Below are 24,401 nucleotides of genomic sequence, written 5' to 3' on the forward strand. Positions count from 1 at the left end.
AATGGTAAGACCTAGATTCTAGGATTCGAATTGCCTGTCACTTGTGATGCAGCTTTGAACAAGTCAGCTCTTAGGTCTCAGTTGACTCAACCTTCAAGAATTTTAGGCCTGAATCATCTCCAGCACGTGATGAGGCAGCTGGCAACACTACGCGCACATTGAGGCTTCATCAGCATGCATGCAGTTGTCACTGACTGACTTGACAATGTTTGAGGACAGTGAGGAATTGAAGCCAAGGTGGGAGAGGCTACTGCTTTCGAGAACACAGGGCAGAGCCCAGCCAATGAAAGAAACAGCTCAGGACATCATCTGCAGCTGTGCTGACCAGGGGCATGGGAGTTTGAGGAAAGGTACAGTCATCGTGGGCTTGGATGGCTGCAAAGGGTCCAGGGAGAAGGTAGAGAGTGACACGTTTTTGGGAGCAGTAGGAACTCAGACAGAGGGGGAGGAAGATCAGATGCAGGAAGGATGAGCAGATAATAAGGGAGATGGCAAGGGACAAACCAAAGCAGAGTCACAGATAACCACCTCTGGGAATGAAGGATTCATCCATTCTCTCTGTGGGGGGCAGTGAGCAGGATCGGAACAGTTATTAGATAGTCTCTCCTCTGTTGCCCAGGACTTTAATTTCTTTTGAGGGAAATTGTGTGAGTTCACCACATAGCCCCAAGGACTTATGAATCAGTGAACACTCAGCCCACCACACATTTGCTACGCACTCTCTCCCAGGGCTTTGCTGGTTCATTGCAGTTAGGCCTGGGTGTGAAAAATGTCCAATGCTCATTCATTCCCAGACAGCACCCTGACCAGACAGAAAGGTGATCGGTGTGCTTTATATCCCTGTAGCCCATTGTCCCTGCATTTTATTTGGCCTGCTTTTCCAATCTTCCAATTGATTCTGTGAGCAAACAGGTATTCTTCCAATATTCTCCTCTCCTTAATTTATCAAGGATCAACTGCGAGTGTTTACAAATGTCAAGCCCTAGTAGATGCTCGACCACACCTCTATCCATCATCTTCCCATCTGAACATCCATTCATTCATCCAGCCAACAACTCATGTACTCACACGCCCACCATCTATCTACCAACTCACCCAACCTCACTTATCCATTCACCTGTCAATGAATTTGTCCATCCAACCATCCGTCAAACCCATATAGCTAACTATCCACCCATTCATCTATCTATCCACCCATCCACTCATCCACCCTTACCTCCATTCATCAACTCACTTGCCCACCTACCCATTCACTTGTTATCCACCCAGTCAGTCACCCACCTACCCACCCACCCAGCCAACCACCTTTCCAACAATTCATCTACCCATCCACTCACTCACCCATCCATCCATCCATCAACTCTTCCATCTATCCATAAATTAATCCATCCATCAGCTCAGCCACTCAGCCCTTCATCCACCCATCCACTCACCCACTGTCCATTCGTCTGCTATACATACATACATACATACATACATACATACATACATACATACAAACACACTTACCCATCTATCTATCCATAAACTCATCCATCCATCAGCTCAGCCATTCATCCATTCATCTACCCATTCGAATCCGTCCATTATCCATCATCTAATTACCCATATACTCATCCACTTATCTGCCATCTATTCTCCGGTTGATTGTAGCAAACTTGATGGGAAATAAATGAGGACAAAGAGAGAAGAGTTAAAGGGAGCTGCATAAGCCAGGGCCTGGAATGAAAAATCACATCTATAACAGCAAGCAATTAAGTGCAAACCATTGGAATACTGGTAGTCCCGTGGATAAAGATGTCACTAGCCAAGCCACCACTCACTGATAAGTTATGTTGGAGGGGATTTTTAAAGGACAAAGGTTAAGGGGAACAAAGACATTTGAAGCAGCTAGCATCACATCCAGGACATTTACCTGGCTGGTCTCCCTCATTTCCCAGTCATGCTCCAGAGTGGCTGCCAACAACCTGACATTTTTAGACAGGGAAACGGAGTCTCAGACAGTCTAAGCAGTTTGATCTTGGCTCTCATCTAGTAAACAGCAGAATCTGAATTCAAATTCAGATCTACCACGTGTAAAGCCCTGGCTTCCTTCTGTACAGCAGTAGTGCACCGCCTCACTGACATTTCTTCCTGGACCTTAGTTTCCACTCTGCAGGGTGGATCGAGACAGATGCATCCCGGTGCAGTGCTACATTTAGCGAGCAGAGGTGTCGCACTGTTCACCATTTTTACTTACTGCGGGTACCACTCAAGCCTGCGAGTCTTGGGCCTCTCTTGTGTCCAATTTCTATGCTGTTTTTAACATGAGAGTTTTAAAGTACCAAGCAAATAGTATAAATTCTGACCATACTGTACACACGTTGCAAACTTACAGACCCTAGTTCTTATAGGAGAACTGTGGTCCTCACACACCAGGAGCCTGCGGCAGACTCCGGCTTGAGTTCTTGAAATTATGGATGGAGTTTTCTAGTCTTTTAGTGTACATGTGACCCCAAAAGGGTCACAGTTATGAAATAGCAACAAAATAATTTTACGGCTGGGAGTCACCATAGCATGAGGAACTATATTAAATGGTCACAGCATCAGGAGCCACTGCTTTAGTAGAAAGTTCAGCTCTAAATGTATATTTTATGCCAGAACCAATTTCAAACTCCTGATGCCAGCCTTCCCCACCCCCCAGCCCCCAGATCCAACACAGCTCAGTCCCTTTGCCTTGAGCCTATCTGACCTTGTTTCTCCGGCTCTCAGGAAGACAGCTGAATAATTGCCCCCTTTTAAGGTTCTTCCTATTTTCAGGGACCTAAGGAATCCTAACACCATCCTTCCTGGCTGATATACAAACTTAAATATATTGAGAACATAGGAAGACATGCTTTGTATTTTGTCTGTTACAAATGTCCTCATTGTACCAAGTTCAAGCACTTGCCAAATCTCTGGAGAGAGGAGAGGGCAAGTCTCACATCTAAGCCCACTTACTCCAGAAAGCTGCAGCATCCCAACAGACCCTGTGGTCCAGCACAGAGGTCCTGCTCTCCATCCGTGTGCCTCAGATCCTTCTCTGCAGTCTAATGAAGGAAGCCTTTGGGGCTGCTTCGTTCAGCCTTCAGTCTAACCGGACACGATTTTGATTCACAGCTTTTTTTACTGTCCACACTGAGTGATTTCTTAATCAATAACTCAATTGGTTATAAAAATCAATTGGTTAAAAATTAATACCTTATCTTTGAATGAAGCTAACCAACCCCAAACCCCAGGTTAGTAAGTTGTTTCCATTAACAGGGACAAAAAAAATCTTTAGCAGTACCATCATCTTTACATTCTGAAATGACCAGTCAGTGTGAACTGATTATAAAACTAATTATGTGACAATGATCCCATTTCCTCATCTCTGTCCCCTCTCACCCAGGTGGGATTTCCTGGCTTCTGTCTTTGCTGTGAGTGAGATCCATGTTCCTCTGATCCGCTGTCTACACTGCAGAGCAGACTTCCTGAAATGTAGACCTGACCTTGACCGAGTCCCATTTATCCTCTTTAAAAGTTCCTTTCTGGGCCTCCATCACCTATCAAGGTCTCAAACCCAGATGAACATCTTTGGGTCTGTGAATGGGTTTCATGTGACCCACTTGGGAGCTTGCAAGATTTTAACTGGGCTGTTTCTATGAAGGGGTGGCGCTGTTCTTTATTTTGTCCAGGGGGTCTTACTGTGCCCACCCAACATGCACCTATTAGACTCTTAAAGACAGCTCTGTTTCCAACCTTGAGAGGAGGCCGGGTTGCCTCGGCAAAACCTGCAGTGTGTCTGAGGAGAAGTCTAAGCACTTGAGCCCTTTCAGGAAGAATACAAATGACTCCTGTTTATTAAGTCCCTGCTGTGTGCCAGGCCCAGTGCTAATCACTTCACAGACATTATCTCATACAAGCTGCCCATGAATGCCAAGCAGAGGATGTAGCTAAGAAGTGAGATGCTAGGGTGTGGCCTTGGGCCAAAAGTTAAGCAAGGGCAGCACCAGGGCCCGGGTTCAAATGCATCCGGTTGTACGAGCTCTACATTGTAGGGGTGGTCTACCTTTTGCTTCGTTCATGACACAGAGCTTGACCCTCACAGCATCCATCCTATCCTAAGAGCTCTGCCTGTCCGTGCTCTCTGAGCTTCCCTCCCATCTCCTGAGGTTTCCCCTCTCACCTGTTTGCCAGCTCTTCTACGTCTCATCCCAACTGTTGGTGAATCCAGGGTTCAGCCCTCAGCCTGTTGCTCTCTCTGTGCGCAGGCTTCACTCCAGTGATTCTTTTCCATCCCAGTCACTAAATCCCACCATTTCAGTTATGATTCCCACCCATCTCTTGGCCTGACCTCCTCTGGAGCTCAGGGTCATATGTCCAAATACGTCTAGGATGTTCGGTTGCTCTTTCGGCCTCAATGTGCTCCAAATGGGGAGTTCCATCCCCACCTCTGTCTAGATCTATTCTCCTCCCGATTTCCACCAGGGTCATATTACCAGTATCAGCCCAGTGCCCATGCATGGGACCTTTCTTTGGTCCCCAACCTGGAGCAGTGTTACCACTACTACCGTCCTGTATTCAAGGACCCTAGTTCTTACTGAAGTGTGAGAGCTATTAAGAGGCTTGGCCTTGTAGAAAGTAGGTAGGTTATGGGGTTCGTGTGAAGGGCCCTAGGGGCTTTCTCCAGCCTTATACCCACCACCTCAGGTTAAGATTAGGCCAAGTACCAGCTTCCCACCTCCGGTCAAGGCTAGGCCAGGTTCCATTCTCCACCCACAGTTCTCGGGAGGGGCAGGGACATTCTTGAAAAACTGAAGAATGCACTGAGGGTCACCTGACCCTCTGGTCCCAGATAGAGCTCGAATGCATGTCATATGCTTGCTAGCCAATAGACTCAAAGGTCAATATGCTTAGCCAATAAGTTTAAGCTGTAACCTTGCTGATGTAACCTGTACCCCTAAAAAAAGTATGAAAACTGCTTGTTATAGCTATTCGGTGTTGTCTTCTAGTCACTTGCCACAAGGGGCTGATTGAAGGTCGACCCCAACGCTGGAGAATAAACCTCTTGTGTTTGCATCGAACTCCATTCTTATGTCTCACTTGGGGTGGGGGGTGGTCTCCCAGTAGTTAAGACTCACTTCGAGCCTTAAAGTATGACTTAAGCCTCATCAGATTCATCTCCCAAATTGGACAGACTCACCATTTCTGCAGTCCACTGCTATAAAGTCTGCTAATCTCCTTCATGCTAACTACTGAGATTGCGCCCTCAAGTGTCCTCTTGCCCCCATTCACACGCCCTTGTTATTCAAACTCTGAAACCCTTATGGTTGCAGAAGAGGTACCCCCTGCCTTCTCTACCCAACTTAACTAACCTTTAGACTGTAAGTCCTATGAGGGCAGGGGTCTATCACCTTGTGTTCCTTCACTGTGGTCTAGTATGCAGTCAGCACTCAATATTTACTGATGAATGACTGAAACCTCTGAGGGAAAGACTAGGGACAAAAACAGATTTTAGACAAATCCTTATTGAATACATTTTTTTCAGCACTGGAGATAAACCCTGGGCCTTGATCATTCTTGGCAAATATCCTGTCAAAGAGAAACATCCCCAGCTCTCAGTATCTATCTATTTGTACACAGAGAAGCATAAAGTATAGAAAAATCCTCTCCTTAGCACATTGACCCATGCATACATGGTCCCTACACTGTACATGGTATGCTAACATCATCATCACCACCATCTCCACGTTTATCACCTCATCATCTTCACCATTAACCCCCATATTTATTACCACCACCACCACCACCACCACCACCACCACTACCACCACCACCACCATCATCTTCATCATCACCATCACCACCATCATCATCATCCTTATTAGTCCCTTCACCATCTCCTGGGTAGTAGTGACAATTTCCAACATGTCTGCAGTGCATGTGCTAAACAGTACACTTTTCCAGCATCTATGTCTTTGGGTTTTAAGGACATCACAGAAATGGAGGTTAGTGACTAATTTGTATCCACATATTTACCAATGAGGGAACTGAGGAAGTCACTTGCCCAAGATCATCCAGCTCCCAGTTTACACAAGACATTAAATTCAAAACCTGAAAGATGCACAGGGTCTTCTCTTACTAAACTACTTCCCTCCATGCTGGCATCCTGGGCTTCCAAGTCAGATGAGGTAAGCAGAACTCAGGACTCACTCCCATTTTGATGTATGGTTAAGAAATTGCCCTTGAGCCTGTATTTCATGCTGGCGATGTAGAAGAGGCTTTGATTTCATGACTGCTTCAGGTGAGTATAGGAGAACTTTTTTGGTTGGTTAAGGAAAAAAATTACAAAATTAAAAGAGTGGAAAAAAATAAATTACCAGTGACTGTTTTTACTGCTTTTGCTTACAAGCTGGAGTGGAGAATTAAAAAGTTATATAGCTCAGGTTCCTGTCCATGACTTATCGCAGATGAATCCTCCATATTTATAGCTTTTCTCCTCGTGGGGACCATCTCAAGACAGTAAGCAACCCCCTGATATAGGTTGCTGCTCTCTGTCCTGGAACCCCGTGGGCCCTGTGAACTCAGCAGAACTGTCACTGCAGAGATGATGTAAGGACCAGAGAGACAAGGCTTTTTTTTTTTTTTAACCATTCTTCTGCTTGGAGAGCATGTCCCTTATTCACTCAACAAGCACTGCAAGGGGTGAGTGGCCTTAACGAGGCTCACACTAGGGTCCGGTATGGAGAGCAGACACCCTGCAAAGGCTGAACTATTGCAGACAAAGCTCCCCAGCAGAAGCCCTTCTTAATATCCGTAGCATCCCCACCTCTCAGATGGGGAAATGGAGGCGCAGAGAGATGAGACGGCCTGCTCAAGGTCACTGACAAAGACTTGCTTTTCATGACTCCAGATCTTGAAGAGTATAAAGGCTACTGGGAAAGGAGTTGGGGAAGGGAGAAAGGTAGGGTTGACTGGGGGCAGGTGAGAGAAAGGACATGGCCATTTGGAGTTAGGTTCCACAGGTTCCTTTATTATCTTGAAGACCACTCTGAAAATGTCTGATGTTACTGTTACACAGATAAAGAATAGAAGACCCAGAAAGATGAATAGACTAGTCTAGGCTAGTTAGGAAGGGGCGTTGCTGGGATTTGAACTGACATCTTCCTCAGTATCACTAACAGGGTGAGTGTGTGTGAGGTGAGCTGTGCTCAACCTCCATAACCTCACATACCCTGAAAGGATTAGCCCCGTGTAAATGAGGATTCTCTCATTCTTAGACATCAAAGCCTAACTACTTGGAACCAGGTGGGGACCAGGGACAGGAGCTGCATTCCCAGCTCTTAGTCACTGGCTGGGAGGTGTCAAGTGCCCTCAGACCACAATGAACAGAGAGCTGGGTTCCACTTGCTTGCAAGAAGTCAAGCTGCAATGTTTTCCTTGATGGCCAAGGACGGAAGGTGTGGAAACCCAGCATCCCAAGGTGACTTTTTGCCAAGGCACAGAGGTGATATACACAGGACAGCAAAAAGGCCACCTGCTTTCTGCCATTGGCCTCCGGCACTCACCCAGAATTAACCACGGGCAGGTGTGGGCCTAGGTCAGATACAAATGACAACAAAATTCTAAACCTGAAAACAATGGTGGGCAGTTACCAAGGTCACAGACTCCTTGACTTTTCTGACAGCACTGGCTGCCCAGAAAGACCACCCAAGGAAGACTACAGAGGTCAGTGGAGCCAGTGATCTCCAGCTACAAAATATATATGGGGGCTACACTCCAAGCCAATGGGATTGATTATCACCTTGGGGGCTGAACCTGTGAGCTTCATTTTTTAATTTCCCCCATGTAATTCTAATAGATAGTCAAATTGAGAAATGCTGGTGCACTGTCTGCTCCATTCTCCAGGTGGGCACCAGTGGCTCAAAGAGGGGCCACAGAGGATGCAGAGCATTAGAATTCCATCCGGATCTCTGGCCTCCATCTTGGGACTCCTCTTCCGTTCCTTTAGCTGTGCAGTTGTGACAGAACAGTGGTCCAGTTGCCTGAGAGATGGACATCCCCCTCATTTCTTATCATCAGTGCCTCATGACCTGGGAGAGCCCTAGGCGCCTGGGAGGCTGAATCATGTCCTGCAAGACTACCTAAGCTGGTTACATACTTCAGAGTGGAGCAGAGAACTGAGGCAATTACCTAATGTGTTAGCAAACCTGTCCCTGCGGCACTCCTGTGAGCCAAAGTCATAAATACCAAATGGTAATTTCTCTCTGGAAGTCTGCCTCCTGCCTCCCATACCGTCCCCTCCCACTCAGAAATCACCTACCGCTGCCTGGTTGTCCTGTCCCGGCTGGGGCGGCAGTAACTCTGAGTTATTTAAACATCTCAGGCAAAAGTTTCATCTTGAGGTCTGAATCATCATGCCTAACCTCAGCTCGCCTCTGCAGCCTACTGCCTGACCGGAGCAGATTCTGCTAGTCTTCCACAGATAGAAATAAAACTGCCCTGCAAGGACTAATTAATGGCTCCCAGAGGCTCTCATCTTTGTGCACAGCGTAGACTTGCACCAGTCCCGAAAACGGGGTGAGGTGAACTAACTTGTCATGGAGAGATGGCCTCCAACTGGCTTTGTGACCTTGAGCAAGTCATTGCACTTGTCTAGGATCTGTACCTCTTCTCTTGCTTCTCTCAGCTTTGTGAAGAGCCAACCCACTGCTTGCAGGTACTTGGGATAAAGTCTTTCCATGGGGAAATCTAGAGTGGAGCCCATAGATCCTATTCGTCCCTGATCCACAGATGGTCTCAAAGGGCAGCACAGGGAAGATGGGATTGTGGGATTCCAGGTGAAAGGAATAGCATATGTGAGGGCTCACTCCATGGACCATTCAGATTCCAGGGCCCAAAGCAGTTCTATGCAACCAAAGACATGATGTGTGGAGGTCAGAACTTGGAGATTTCCTGGGTGCTTGGCCTTATCTTGAAGGCGGTGGGAAACCACGTGATACCTTCAGACAAGAAGGACTCTCAGATTAAAGATAACAAAATGGGTATCGGGTCTCCCTTTTCAGCACTGAGCTGGAAAAGCTATTGAGGGGGACTTATCTGTTGCTTGGCTACATGATCCCACAGGGATGAGGAGATTGAACTGATGCCTTGGTGTGGATTAGCTTTGCTATCCTTTGAGCCCAGCACATTACCTGGTCTACAGAATGCACTGGACAAATATATGAATGAGTAAATGAATCTGTGAATAGTTGAATGAACAAAAGAATGAGTGACCAAAAACACCCAAGGAGCACAAGAATGACTGGCTGGAATGAACGAGTCTGAAAGCAGGTGTGCAGGCTGCCTCTGTGATTCTTAGAGCCATTAGCAACAAAAGGCACAGGCTTCTGGATGCATTACCTGGGGATTGGCCTGGTCACAGCTCTTTCAGCACCACGATGCTCAAAGACAAGGACTGATTACTGTGATCATGAGGGAGGCTCGCCTTCTGTTCCCACCACTGGTCCACTGATATCCACATAATCAGAGCAGGAAGCAGATATGCCTGGCGGCTCATCTCTGCAAGGTACTCAGATATGCAACTCTATTGCCATTTCTCCATTCGCATGTCTTTGAAGAGCTCTTCATTTCAATAGCAGACAAAGACAAAGGAAAAGGTATTCTTCACAGTTGCTGAGGGGCACGCATTTCTAAGGGGGGGGGCAGCCTGGTGAAGCAGCTAAGCTTCTTAGGGTGCAACTCAGCACAAGGGAGCCCTGCCTTGAACCCCATCCTCCACCGCACAGAGTAGAGTGGCATGTTGAAGTGTAGCCAGGGCTGCCCCAGATAGAAGCCTTGCCTTCCTCTTAGGCTAAGCTGACCTATCTCCTGGCCTTGGAGATCCTTGCTCCATAGAATGTGGCCCATGCTCCAGTCTGGTGCCAAGTAATGCAGGCATTGCCTGAGAGCTTCTCAGATATGCAGGACACCAGGACCCATTTACTGAACCTGGGTCTCAGGGACATAGAAATTCCTGAACTTCAAGGAACTCTTCATGAGTAACCCAGGCACCTTTGTGGAACCTCACATTCAAGTATCCAAACCCTGATTAGGTTTCCCATGTCCTCCACCAGAACAAGAGATAATATCCCCCTAAGAGGGGACACAGACATTGACACCTGCAAACAGGTATACCTTTAGATTTCTGCCAGGAAGTCACCACTCATTATATATACATATCCCAGCACCATCCTGGCTCTGGATATGTTTGGTCAAGTCAAGTCTTGATTACTTCATCTGTCAAATGGGAATATGCTACACACCCTTTCTTTTGACACTGTATGGTTATGCAAGTCAAAGAAGTGAGGAATTTGCATGCTCTGTGAAACAGAAAGCCTGGAATAGAGGGCTGGGTAACTTGCCATCCAGAAGTGACCTTTTCAAAGGCTGGATGAAAAGCACACCTACATGTCAAAGACTTGACACCTCTGGCCTCAGGAAGACTGGCCAGCCTAGGAGGAGGTGCCAGCTGGGTAGGATGCTGCATTCCACAGAAAGCTCCTGACTAAGTCAGCCCTACCCACTGAGCAGCCCCCACTTGTGAATCTGCAATGATTGAATTCTTAGGGTTGCATTTTCCCATTTGAATGGAGAGCTGCCTGAAGACTCCCGGGCTCCATCCCATTAGCATTCTAGGGGGTCAGTGTTTCCAGGCTGCTAGGGCCACGTTGTTCCTGCGCACTGTGTGGGTGGGGGAGGCAGTTACACTTCAGAAGGAGCCAGATGTACCCACAGCACAAAGAACAAGGGCTGGGGCTGTGGAAGCTGAATTTCCCAGTGTTAAAAGGAAGGAGGCAGATGCTTCTCCCATGCTGGCTTTGGTTTGACAGCTCCATGCTGAATGGAATTCTTCCCCCATCCCTGTGTGATCTCCCCTTCTCACCTTTCAGGTCTCCACACAGCTATTCCTTCCTCAGATCCGCATCCCGACCTGCTCCTTGTCTTTAAACACCCCTGTCTGCCCCATTGTTACAACCCTGGCTCTTAAAACTTTTCAGGGTATTTGGGGTTATCTATTGGTTTCTTGTGATGTTAATGGCACAACCAACCGTCTCTTGACAATCTTTCATCCTATGTATGTTAAAAATACATCACTGGGCCTATGCCTGGTGGCATAGATCCATAGTCCCAGCTGCTCAGGAGGCTGAGACAGGAGAATCACGAAGTCCTGATCCACGTGGGCTACAAAGTAAGTTCAAGGCAGCCCAGTTAACTTGGTGACTCTTGTCTCTGGAGATAGAGCTCAGTGGTAGAGCACTTGCCTAGCATGGACTAGGCCCTGGGTTCTGTTCCCAGCACAATAAATAAGTAAATAAAGAAAAGCTGGGTCCTTTCTCTATACATTCGGATTCAACATCTGTGAGCGGTGGTCATAGCTTTTATTTTCCTTTTGTTTGATTGTTTTGGTGACAGGGTGTCACTCGGTAGAGCAGGCTGGTCTTGAACTTGGGGAGATGCTCCTGCCTCAGCCTCCGAAGTGATGGAATTACAGGTGGGAACCTGCACACTCAGTTGGCCAGGGATTTTTACTTAAGCCCTCGATGTTTCTGTTCTTCATGGAGTTTGGGAAGCCTGGCTCCAGAAGACGCCCTCAGTGAGGCAGGGTTAAACGCACGCCCTTGTGTTGCCAAGTCACGACAGACCTAGGCAGGCTCCCAGTTACTCCCTGTAGAATGAATGAATGACTAAGTCCACAGATATTGTGGGGTGATGACTCTCGGGCCTTAACAGCATGATGGGTAGATGGGAGATTTTCCTATAGGGTACAGCGCTTAGTGCCAGGCAGCTGTGGCGTTTGCTCTCAGAGAGATGACAGTTGACAATGGGGCTGGGAAACACTGACTGCAACCAAGACCACAGAAGGAAAGGATTCTGCCATGGGCCGGGACCCCTCTGCTTTGTAGCTGCCTAATGGGGAGGTCTGGTCTGACAGGGCCACGGAAAGGCCTTTTGAAAACAGTATTTTTGTTTTATTTCAAGTGTGTTTGTGTTGTGATACACATGAGGTTTAAAAGTTTCAAGTACAGAGAGGGGTGCAAGTGGAGAAGCAAGCTCTTACCCCCAAACACAAATGCCAGCCCCGGGGATAGGCGAGCATGTCTCTGACTGCAGCGCTAGAAAACGCACATGTGGAAGAGGCAGGCTACCCAGGGAAGGCAGCAGCTTGAGCAAGGGCGTGGATGTTGGGAAATGTCTTGGAAACAGAGAGTACCTCATAAGTGACTTGGCACAGTAGCTCACGGCCATGAATTCTTGACTCCACAGGGGTAAAAGGAGGGATGGCAGCCAAGGTCACAGAGTCCATGGGGACTGTCCTGTCTCATCTGCTAGTTAAGAGTCTTGGGGGGTTGGGGATTTAGCTCAGCGATAGAGCGCTTGCCTAGCAAGCACAAGGCCCTGGGTTCGGTCCCCAGCTCCGGGAAAAAAAAAAAAAAAAGAGTCTTGGAATGTGGTAGAGAGCCAGGAATGAAGTAGGTAGGAATCTGTATAAATTCACCACTCATATTGCTGTCTACCGGCTGAACATGGTGGTCCATGCCTATGCTCTCATCACCTCGTAGGTAGAAAGGCAGGGGAATCAGGTGTTGAAGGCCAGCTTGAGTTACATGAGACCCTTTCAAAAACAAAACAAACCAGAACCAAAGAGCAAAACAAAATCAGTAATGCTGTCTGCTAAGTCCTCTGCCGAACGTACTTCATTAGCCCAGGCCTTGATTTCTTCTGTAAAATGGGTGTGACAGGACTTAATTCTTAAAATGTTGTTCTGAGGGGTTAAAGAGTGTTATTGTCTGAACCTGACACATTTCCTGCAGGCTAATGCTTTGAACACTTCATCCCCAGATGGTGATGCTCTTATCTGGGGGGAATAAGTCATTCCAGTGGGTCTTTAAAGGAAGAATCTAGCCCCTGCTACCCATAGTTCTTTCTGCTTTCTGTTTTGCTACAATGTGTACAGCCTTGGCCACCTGCTTTGGCTGCCGGAAGTCAGCTATACCTTCTCCATCATGTTGGACAGCAACTCTCTGAAACCAGGAGCCAAAATAAGTCTTCCCTTTCTGAATTCATGTCTTTCAAGGATTGTGGAGACAGTGGTGGAAAACAGAGAGTAAGCCTGGTGCATAGTAGTTTTTTTTCTCACTGCCCCACCTCCTAGCATCAAATTCATTTCATCTAAGCTGACTTTGTGGAGTCCATGGTCAGCATCTCTTAGCAATGTCACTTTCGCCAAGCCGGCCCTCTTCATTCACAGCACACAGGGGTGCCTGATCATTTCCACCCGCTTCCTGTTCTCCTCAGACCACAGCTCTCCCGACTTGAGTTCCCTGGCTGTGGTAAACAGGACATAGCTCTTACCATTCTAAAGTCATGGTAAAGATTAAAGGCTGGGATGCTAGCCTCAGATGCTAAACTCTTCGGATCTGAAAAATGCAGTTCAGTTTCCGTGCCTGGCTAAGAGATTGGATGCTCATAGAATATGCAACAACAACCACCCTAAAAACGGCTCTCACTCCATGTACCGTCAGAAATGTAATGTAATTATTGCGATGCTAAATATCCCCAGCTGTTCTGAGATATTTGAATCTTAAATCAAGCCTGCCTGCCTGCATCCCGCGCTTGCAGCTGGGTGTGTATCACACAAGCCCAGAGCTGGGAAACTTGAGGCAGAAACTTCAGGCTCACATCTCCATCTTCGTAGCTAAAAGGCTGGGCTTTGCCCCAGCACCGTAATGAGAATCCCCCAAGTCTGAACTATTGGCAGTCTCACCAAAGAGAACCATGTGCCTTAACGGGGCCATGCAATCTGGCAGGTCATAAGCATCTATCCAGATAGTCTTTCAAATCCATGTGCAGGGAGCATAAAGAGATAGCGTAAAATAAATGGTAATAAAGTGAATAAACACGCGTCTCACTCCAAAGCCTTTGAGGTGTTTCTATAAATCAAATTCTTTCCATAATTTGCTCTGTGAGACTGGGCTGAGAAGCAGAATCAAACTTCATCTACTTTCCCGGGCAGTAGGCTCAGATTTATGGATGTGAGTTCACAGTGGATGCCCGTGCCATTTCAAAGTGGGAAAATAATTTTTGTTGGGAGGGGTTCCAAGAGAAGATTAAACCCTTCACTTTCAGAGATCAGAGTATCAACAACTTTCAGATCAGATATGCCATCAGAATCGAGAGAGGGTGGTCAGAATACAGATGTGGGAAAAGCTAGAATGGCTCGGCTGTTGAGGTTCATATTGCTCTTGCAGAAGACCCAGAGAGTTCACAGAGGGAGAATCTGGTGCTTTGGGGATAGAGGATTGGGAAGGCTGAGCGCAAATATGCTGAGACTCTATCTCCAGTGCCCCTCTTGGATTCCTATTTAATATTTAGATTTATTTTATTTTAAATCGTGTGTGTGTGTGTGTGTGTGTGTGTGTGTGTGTGTTTGTGCACATAAGTGTGAGTGCCAGAAGAATCTCTCAAGAGGAAGTTGGAACTTCTGGTGCTGGAGTTACAAGAGGTTGTTAGTTAACTGATGTAGGTGCTGGGAACCAAATGTGGGTCTTCTACAAGAGTAGTCTGAGCCCTTCACAGCTGAGATATTCCGGTCTTTCCCACTTTGACCACCACCCAGTGTGTGTGTGTGTGTGTGTGTGTGTGTGTGTGTGTGTGTGTGTGTGTGTGTGAGAGAGAGAGAGAGAGAGAGAGAGAGAGAGAGAGAGAGAGAATATGTGTGTTTGCAGGCACACATGAAAACCAGAGGTCCCATAAGCTATCTTTCTTGATTATATCTCCAGTTTACTTTTTGAGACAGTCTCACTGAGCCCATACTAATTGGCAGAACTGCATGGCCAGTGCACCCCAAGGATCTTCCCCAGTGCTAATACTACAGGACTTCTTACCACATGGGGCTTTTATGTGACTGTTGGGAACACAAACTCAGTTCCTCATGCGTTCTTGATAAGCACATTACCAACTGAGCCCTCTCCTCATCCCTTCCTCTCTGAATTTTAATTTTGAATGGGACACTAAAGGCACCAGCTTGCCCAGAGAAGTGTGATATAAAATTTGCATAATGCATCCTGGCTAGACTTGTGACACAGTAGGAAGCTAATGTCTGGAGCCCTGGAGGACCTTCTTGGAAGAAGTGAAATTACTGTCCATTGAGGACATTAGTGCCTACAATATCTGTGATGCTTTTACACACACACACTTTCTTTACTGACATTCAACTTATACCCACTAGGATTGACTTTCAATAAACAAATTGTAATAGATCAATATACTCGATTTAAATTTCACAATAACCACACAAGGAGGGTATGGGGTGGGCTTTACAAACAAGGTAAGCAGTTCCTACCAACTACCCACTTGACACCTGGCAGAGCTGGGATTTGAACTTGAATCGTCTGATTCTTTCCTTCTAATCCACTTTGCCCCAATGTCTTTTCCCCAGTTTCTGAAGCATAAATTACCAAGTTTTCGTGAATGTAAGTGTGATCTAATTATTCCCATGATGCTTTGGAAAACAGATGTGTTTGTTATAACTTCTTTTTGTTTTCTAGACTTTTTTTTAAAAGGAAGACTCTGCCTGCTCCTAAATTACCCAGCCTGCTTCACTACTGCAAACGACGATCTGTTCTAGAATACACTGTATACATCTGACGCCAGTTTGGCTGGGTCAAGCTTCTTATTTTTCTGTAACAAACTACTACAAATTGTAATCACTTCAAACAACACACATTTATTACCTTTTAGCATGAGGGTCAAAGTCTGCTGGGAGTCTTACTGGCTCCCAAGGTGTCTACCAGGCTGCGCTTCATCTTGAGGACTCAAAGTGAATCTTTTTTTCCCTCTTGCTTTTTCCAGCTTTTAGGGACTGCTGTCACTTCCTGTGTCTCTACAACCAATACTTCAAATCTCTCTTTGACTCTCTCTGTTCCAGGGGCTACATTTCACATTTGACTGCCCAGCCCTTCTTTTTGCTGATGTGCCTCCTTCCCTCCCTCTGACCTTTCCTCTGTACTAAAGCTCATACCCAGAGCCTCACACACCAGGCAAGTAGCCTATCAGCAAGCTTTCTCTCTAGCCATCCTTTTTTTGTCATTTTATCTATCTCACTAAGTTGCCCAGGCTAGACTTGAACTTACTTTAGCCCAGGCAGGCCTCAGACTTATGATCTTCCTGCCTCGTCTTCCTGAATATCCGGAATCGCAGGCTTGCACCACCAAGACTGATTTCTTTTTCTCACTCACCTGGGCCTATGATCACAATGGACTCACCCAGATAATGTAAGACGGCCTCGTGTCAAATTCTTAACCCCAACGCATCTGGAAAGGTAACATCTGGAAAGGTAACACAGTCACGCGCTCTAGAGAGGAGGGCACAGGCAACTTCATGGGGCCATTGCTCAAGACATTTGGACCTTAAATTTTATTGGGCCTGTATCCCAGAGTGTAGGGAAGAAGGGAACCTAGCAAGGGGTGTCTGCCAAGCTCCCCAGGAAGCTCAGGCAACGGAAGTAGCATTGCATGGGACAACCTCTGCTACATCAAAGTTAGTACCTTTGCACTTCAGTATGGCTGATATTCTGGCTGGGCCCATTGCTATCGATCCTAATTTCTTATAGCAGAGGCTTTGGCTGAACTCAACATCCCTCCTCCTACCTTCCAACTGTTCTTCACACTAGAATGCTGCTCCCCCATAGGCTTTTACAGACCTGGGGAACTGGCGTGACTGAGAACTGCATCAGTGACAACTCTTGACTTTCTGGGAATTCAAGAAGTTCACAACCTTGCATCTCAAAGAGTGGATCATGAACCAATACTGTCTGCATCACCAGGAGCTCGTGAGAAATACATGACAGGCCCTGTCTCCACCCACTGAGTCAGCAGGAATGGAGGATCTAGGAATCTTGCCATGTTATAGTTAGCTCAACCTATAATGTCCACTGGGGACACCGGATGCAATTTTACCTGGTCTTCTGTTCCCTGTGTATGGTGCTAAGCAGGCCATTTCCTTCTTTGGTGCCAAGAGAGCAATAGGTACCCTCATCCGTACTGAGTGAACTGAGATGACATGCGTGTTATAGCCACCTCTCTAGACTGAGATGATGAAAGACACAGGCTTGTTTGACCAAAAGGAAATGACTCTGAAGTAATGCAAAGATTGCTGACATCAGGACCCCAAGCACTTCTTTTCTATGATCTCCAGCGACCTTCCTGTACCTTGGCTTCCTTATCTGTAACATCGTCTTGTCTGGTCCATTGACAGACTGAAATAAAACAAGGGATGTAAAAGTTCCAAGTAGAGAGTAGGAATTCAGCACATGTGTGTGTGGGATCCGAGGAAACAATTTAATAAGCAAATTAACCGTGTAAACAATGGTGTCAGGGAGACTTTTGACACGCTGAGAGAAGCAAACAGCCCGGCCATCCATAGTCAGTTTGTTTTATCAACAGTTCAATGTTCTAATTATGAATGAATCATATTTTTTTTGTTAGAATTTGCCTGAGTGGGATCTCAGACCAGCAACAACCAGGTTTTCAAGTTATCGGTGTCCTGGAGAGAATGAGGAGGGCTCATAGCTCTTTATTGACGCTAGGAACTGTAGCGATTTCATTCATTTAGATTAGATTGGAATACAATGAAGACTTCCTACTCCTGAGCACTGCCCCTACCATAGGGTTGCTACCGTGTGATAAGTTCATGCTGGAGCCATCTCTCCTCCCTCTAGGGGTGTAGGTCACGGAATCCAGCCGAACTCCCGTGGTCCACACCAACCAACCATCAGTAGAAACTTCTCAAGAAGGCTTGAGGAACTGAGTGATTCCCTTCCAGGAAGGTTTAGCCTCATCAACACCCAAAAGCTGGAAGGTTTAGAACTGTGTGAAGAGCTGGTTAAAAATCATACTGAGCTGCCTCCTGGTTGTGTGACCCGTGCCTCCCCTGAGCTTCAGTTTCCTTATCTGAGAAATGGGTTCCACAGTACCTGCGAGGCTCTGATAAAAAGTAAATATGACTCAAGGGTCAGGTGCTTCACAAAGATCCCAGTCCTGCTCTTGGTACAGTAGAGAGCTCCTTTCACAGCAAACCATGTGGATATAGCACCTTGACCTTTGAGGACCTCTTTGCCAGAAACATATTAGATTTATGGTCATCTTGGTAGGGCAGTGACTGACTGGCACACAGTATTTATTGAGTCCCGGTTGAATGGATCTGACTATCTACCCAAGCAAATCAGCAGGGTCAAAGATACACATGTACCAAGCAAATGGCCTGGTTATTGCTCCCAGCAATTCCTTCTCAATTGGGAAGGTATCTGATTGATGCCTTCATGACCGGCCATAGTGGGCCCCAAATAGCCACTATCAGAATTAGCCTGATGTGGGTCAATTTGGATATCTGCAGACCTGGGTAGAGTTTACATTTGATTCCCTAAACTAATTTCCCTGAAGTCAAATAACCGGTAGAGGTCTTTTCATGTTCCTGGTATAAATGTCTATTTAATCACCGTCCTGTCTCCAGCACTTCAATAACCTGTACGTTTCCCCATAATCACTGCTTCAGCTCTGCAAAGAAAATAAATGGATGGCCGAGACGCTCCAGCCATCTGCAGGATTTGAGCCCTCTCTGCCCCTGACTGCCCGTTTGAACGGAGAACTCTGCTGCTAAGTCCCACTGGCCATTTGGCTCCATATCCTATTATTGCAGAAGAGAGTCCTGAGGCCAAAGGCATCACAGCTGGCCAGTAGAGGCCGGGCGGACTTCTTAGAGGCCGCACCCCATCTCCTCCCCATCGCTGCTCCCTTCTCATCCCGCTGCAGAGAGAGCATTTGCTCCCACCGCCATGGCAACTTGGGTTTAAACTTGGCCTTGCTACCCGCTGGCTCTTGACTTGAAACACATTGCACAGCCTCCCAGAATGACATCCCCTCCATTTACAACACATGGATTATCACAAACTGTCCAGGATTACTATGGAGATGACGTGAAACAAGGCGGCCAGGGTCTGGCCTGTCACAGATGCCCGATGCTATCTGCCTTTGCCCTTCACTGTAAACGTTCATGCAAGTAATAAAAATGGAAACGGCTCCCATTTATCGAATGCTTGCTCGATGCCAGAAACTAGTCTAAGCACTTTACATGTAGTAGCTCATTTATTCCTCTCTCTATAAAGGGAGAAGTATTTTTTTTCTTGACTCCCTAAAGCTATCCATCTTTACAGCCACTAGGTTGCCTGGCCTAGCATCCTTTCAGCAGAATTTGCTGATTTTAAGCAATATGTTACTCAAATCATTTCTTGTTTTCGATTGTTGGCTCATAGGAGTCAGTTTTCTTGATATGGTAAAGTAAGGGGGGGACCCTAAATGTTGATTCCTTGGCTTTTAGCGTGGATGGATGGTTCAAATCTGAACTAAAGGTTAATTCTAACGGATGGGGGCGTGAAGTGGGTACCTATGGGCTTACCTCAATAGGCTTAGAAATGAGGGCGAAAATATGATAGCAGAACAACCAGAAGGGAAACACATCAGAATTTTGCTGCAAACTTCAAAACTTTAGTTGAGCCCCCAGGTTCCGATCACACCATTGCCTTGGGACCTTTCAGGACCACTTCAGCCGCTGCCTTTTTAAACTTGCCCCGGGACCCTGAAGGCACCGGTCCAGTCACACTGCCTAGTGTTCCCTCTCGGGCTCTCTTATTTGTGCACACTGTTCCTTTGATCCTTCGTCTCTTCCTCTCTCGCTTAGAACTCCTACGTAATCTTTTAAGATTCAGCTCAGATGTCACCTCCTCCAGGAAGCCATCGGAAGTCCCCACTCTGCTCTGGAGCCCACGCTGTCTGCCCTTGGCTCTGGTTTCACATATCTCTTGTAAGTTGCTAAAGGGTGTTTACCAAGCCTTATTTAATTTTATGCCGCTAGCATCTAATAAAGACCTTGGCACAGAGTCGACATATAACAGGTACTGGTTGATTCAAGGACTAAAATCAAGTAAGTAGCCATGGTAAGATATGACAGTTACAGTGATAATACTTAGAACCTCTTACCACCATGTACCAATACACAGTACCTAGCTGTTTTGTTTTGTTTTTTTTTTTAATACTTTAGCAATGGCTCCTGAATATCAAGCATCTATTGCCATCTAAGGATGATCCAGTCACTGCATTAAATATCTCCTCTTACCTCTCAGGCAGAGACCTTGTTACTGGAGGCTCAGAAGCAAAGCGCCTGCTCAGGGAATACTGGCAGGAAGGGACAGACCTCACTCAAGTCCAAGACCAGGTCTGCTTGGCTCATCCTCCTGAATGAAGCATGCTGTTTCCCTGAGAGGGCAATGACCCCTTGTTCTTGAAGTAGAACCCACCCTGCATTGGCCTGCCTGTTCCTATTTCCAGCCTTTTGGTTTCTCTTTTAAGCCCCCCCTGGGCTCTCCAAGCTCTGCCTCCCAGCTCTGCTTCCTACCCAGATTACCCTCTCCGCTGCCAGAAGCTACAGAGGAGCCAGAGTAGGAGCTGAGGTCCACAGCTGATGGCAGGGAAAGGACACGGTATTCAGAAAGAGGCTGGCACTGTTCCGTTTGACTGTGATGAAACCTTCCCCAGCTTCAACAAAGCCAGAGGCACCAGCGAACACGGTCAGAGTGTGCCTGGAGAATGAGCCCAGTGGACTGCCCTCAGCAATACGTTTCTCTCCATGTTGTCAGACGTGGGACTAACCAGAGACAGCTGGTACCTTCCCTGAAAGTCCGCTCATAAACGCTCCACCCTTCACTTGTTGCTCCACCGTCTTACATGAGAATTACAGGGCGCCTAGTAAGTGCTAACAGCCTGCTCCCACACCGCAGCCTGCCAGCTTCCCCCTGGAGATGCATTTTACAGGTATTTGCTAGAGAAAGTCAACCAAGACCCCAGAAGACACCATCCTGCAGATACCTCGTGAAGATACTCATTTTCCAAGCCTCTCCTGGGCATCTACTATGTATCAGGTTCTGTGCTGAGAAGACAGCAGTAAAACTACACACAGCCCTTTCCCTTGTCTAAGGGAGAGGCAAGCAGTCTTAGCAGAAACAGTGACATACACGGGGGGGGGGGGGGGGGAGACAAACAGAAAGAAGCCTATCTATGAGTTTTGTTTTGTGTGTGTGTGTGTGTGTGTGTGTGTGTGTGTGTGTGTGTGTGTGTGTGTGTGTGATGCTGGTGGGTGGTCAGGAAAGACTCCAAGCCACAAAAAGAAAAAAAAATCAATCAATCTCTCTCTTTCTCTCCCCTTCTCTCTCTCTCTCTCTCTCTCTCTCTCTCTCTCTCTCTCTCTCACACACACACACACACACACACACACACACACACACAGAGACTCAGACTCTCAGCAGCCATGTGACCCCAGAAGTCCCACCCTCAGCTTCTAACATCACAAGGCCACTCCATTAAGAATGGCAAAGGCTCCTCCAGAGAGCAGGCAGTTAAGAGTTTCTGATGGGGTCTTCTCTGTCAGAAACTCCCCTGAAATCGCTTCTGAGGTCTACAGATAGAAAAACAGCAACCCCTAGCATGCTTTGTTACAGGGCCTGAAACTCTCAGCACATGAGCAGAATGATAATCCACCAGGGGTCACTTTGAGTTTCCAGGGCACAGGTCCTTTCTGAAGTAGCGCTTTCATCCCCTTGTCCTCAGCTCCTTATCCCTCATCCCACACAACCCATGCCTGCCTGGGAGGCTGAAGCCGAGTGGTGTGTCCTCAGCATGTAGACTTATGTTAGGCTCTATCTACCTAACCTAAGACCACTTGGGATGGCTCCCGTTCCCTTCTCCCAGCTTCTAGGAGGCACCAGACTTGTGGGGAGGAGTCAGGGTGGGAGGCAAACATCTTACTCAGGTTTTCCTGATAAAGCTAGGCCCGGGATCAGAGAGGAGGGTTTCCGTGACTTCTGTGTAATGAATTTGGTGCTGTGCTGAGTTAGACTCTGAGCCTGCCGATGCCGAGCATGAGAGTGCTCTTTACGGCTCCATCCTCATTTAAAACATGGGGATGACAGCCATTGCTAATGGGTCTGCTGTGCTATCGGAAGGCAATCCTGGCTGTCAGAAGGCAATTCAACCTGCTTGGCAAACCACTCGCCGATGCAGAATTGTCTCGCAGAGGTCACGTGTCCCGCAACTTCAAGCTCTTACTTAAATGTAACCTTGAACTTCAGTCTAACTCACCACCAGTGTTCAGCCAGAATCCAATGGACCACAGGTGCTGCTGCCTATATTCTTCGACTTTTATGTATTACACTCGAGGTTCTAGAAGAAACCTTGTGTTCCTAGCTTACAGAGGCAGGGAGTCTCAGATGAGACCGTCAGAAGGACGCTGAACCCCACTCCCACCCCCCTACATAGAATGGGTTAGAGAGGGATAAGTCAGAATTACTCTATACTTAGTCTGATAGCAAAATTCAACTGAGTAAAAGGCGGAAGCTAAGGGTGGGATCTCAGGCAAGAAATAACCAGAACAGCCAATCAGAGACCTAGAACAACCAGCATCAAGCCAACACCTGTTGCGACCGTGACAACTCTGCCATCCCAGGCAAGGCTTTGTCAGAGACAAAATCCTGAAGAGGTCATTCGGAGAGTACTACTCATGGATGCACACCAACCTTCCCTGGACTGGTAGAAAAAGCCAGAGCCCACCTAAGGGGCATTTACACAGGAAAAGTTGGGCAGGCTTGTGCCACGCTGGGTCCTGGCACCAGAGCTCTTCTGAGACAGACTGCACAAGGCAGATACCTTCTGCCTGACATCTGCGTTCTCCAGACCCACAGTGTGGGGGAACCAGCATAGCAAATGGCTTACAAATCTCCAGCACAGCTTCTCCTGGCCCTGGCTGTTTGCATTTCTGACCCCGTGGCAACTTTCCCACCTAAGGATATTCTTTCAGCCGGGGAGATCCACATTAACACCTTACAAAGGAGCAAGGTGGGTGGGTATACTCTTGGAGTGTTTTATTTATTTATTTCCAATCCGCAGAAGGGTGCCACTGCCTTAAAAAGTGGTCCCCAACTTTGGTGGTCATTGATGTCCTCGGAGTTTTCTCCTAGACTTTCGTGTGGAACTCTGAAATCATAAGGTGTTTAGGATCCTAAGCAGAGTTCCTAAAACACCTCGTTAGCCCATTTTTTTTTGAAGGGATTTTGTATTGGTTCTCCCCAAAGAGGACAAGTCCCCGATTTAAGACAATTCTAAAGCACATATATAGCTTTAAGTCCCATGAACCTTGTGTTGAGGGACCACTATTCAGAGAATGGACCACAGATAGTAGAGGGAGGAGTTTGAGAGCTGACACCGGAAGGAACTGTACTAGGAGACTCTAACAGCATTAAGGTGACTTCCTAGACAGAGCCAAGCCCGAGTTTCCCACCAACTGAAGACTCAGGGGACAGTGGGTTCTGTTTGGGCACTGAGAAGAGGTGACACCCAGTCAAGAAGTGGTGACACTCACAGGGGCCTGGTGTCCAGTCCCTAGGGCCCACCTAAGAGCCTCAGGACTCCTGGGAAGCGCGGGGTCAGAAGGGGCGGGTGCGCGCGAGGGCAACTCACTGAGGAGAAGTTGTGCGGGCCACAGAGCTCGCCCCGGTACTTGCAGGAGAGCAGCATATCCTCCAGCTGGTGGCCCAAACGGTCCATGAAGGCAGCGCTGATGCCCTCGAAGTGGCGCGGCGGCAGGAAGAGGCGGAAGTCGGCCAGTTTGCGGAACCACTGGCGGCGCGGCTCGTCGCCCCGCAGCAGCTCGCTGACCAGCGGGCGCGCGGTGCGGTTGGGAAGCAGCAGCCCTAGCCAGTGGCCCGCGTAGTAGAGGTCCCCCTTGGAGAGGCGCGGGAAGCGCAGGGGGTTGTTGTTGCACACGGTGACGGCGGGGAACGGCAGCTGGCGGCTCCACTCACGGTGCACTCGTGTGTGTGACGGGAAGCTGAGCCAGTAGAGCAGGCGGTTCGAGGACCAGGACAGCAGCAAGCCGAGGGACGTGCAGAAGGCCAGCACCCACAGCGCCCGTCGCTGGAAAGAGCCTCCCGCCGCCGTGCGCCCCGCGCACATGTGCCGCAGCCCGTGCAATTTAGTGCGACTCAGGGACGGCCGCCCCCTGCGGGCGACCCCTGGCCCCTGCAGCGCCGGATCGCCGCTCCGGTCTCCTCCGGGCTGCCTAGCTGCCGCCACCGCCACGGGCGCCGGCTGCTCGCGGGCCATACGGAAGCGTCCCGGGCCGCTGAGCGCGGTCGCGGGCAGCCGGGCTCCGCCGCTCCGGCTCATTCATTCAGCCCGAGGCTGGCGACAGCGGCGGCGGCCCCGGCCGGGCGGAGCCGCCATGGGAGTCCGCAGCAGCAGTGGGAGCAGCAGCAG

At 47.9% G+C, this 24,401-nt stretch overlaps 1 protein-coding gene across 2 annotated transcripts in view; it reads right to left on the reverse strand.

The window, feature by feature from the left end:
- Asic2 (acid sensing ion channel subunit 2) overlaps positions 1-24,401 on the reverse strand; it is a 1,069,930-nt gene that overhangs the window by 243,428 nt on the left and 802,101 nt on the right. The window contains exon 1 of one of the 2 annotated variants that reach the window (NM_012892.2): positions 23,604-24,326. Coding sequence (NP_037024.2) covers positions 23,604-24,311 — 708 coding nt within the window. The 5' untranslated portion in view covers positions 24,312-24,326. 2 annotated transcript variants of the gene reach the window in all.

This window comes from Rattus norvegicus, chromosome 10 (genome assembly GCF_036323735.1).
Source record: "Rattus norvegicus strain BN/NHsdMcwi chromosome 10, GRCr8, whole genome shotgun sequence".
Classification (NCBI taxonomy): Eukaryota; Metazoa; Chordata; class Mammalia; order Rodentia; family Muridae; genus Rattus; species Rattus norvegicus.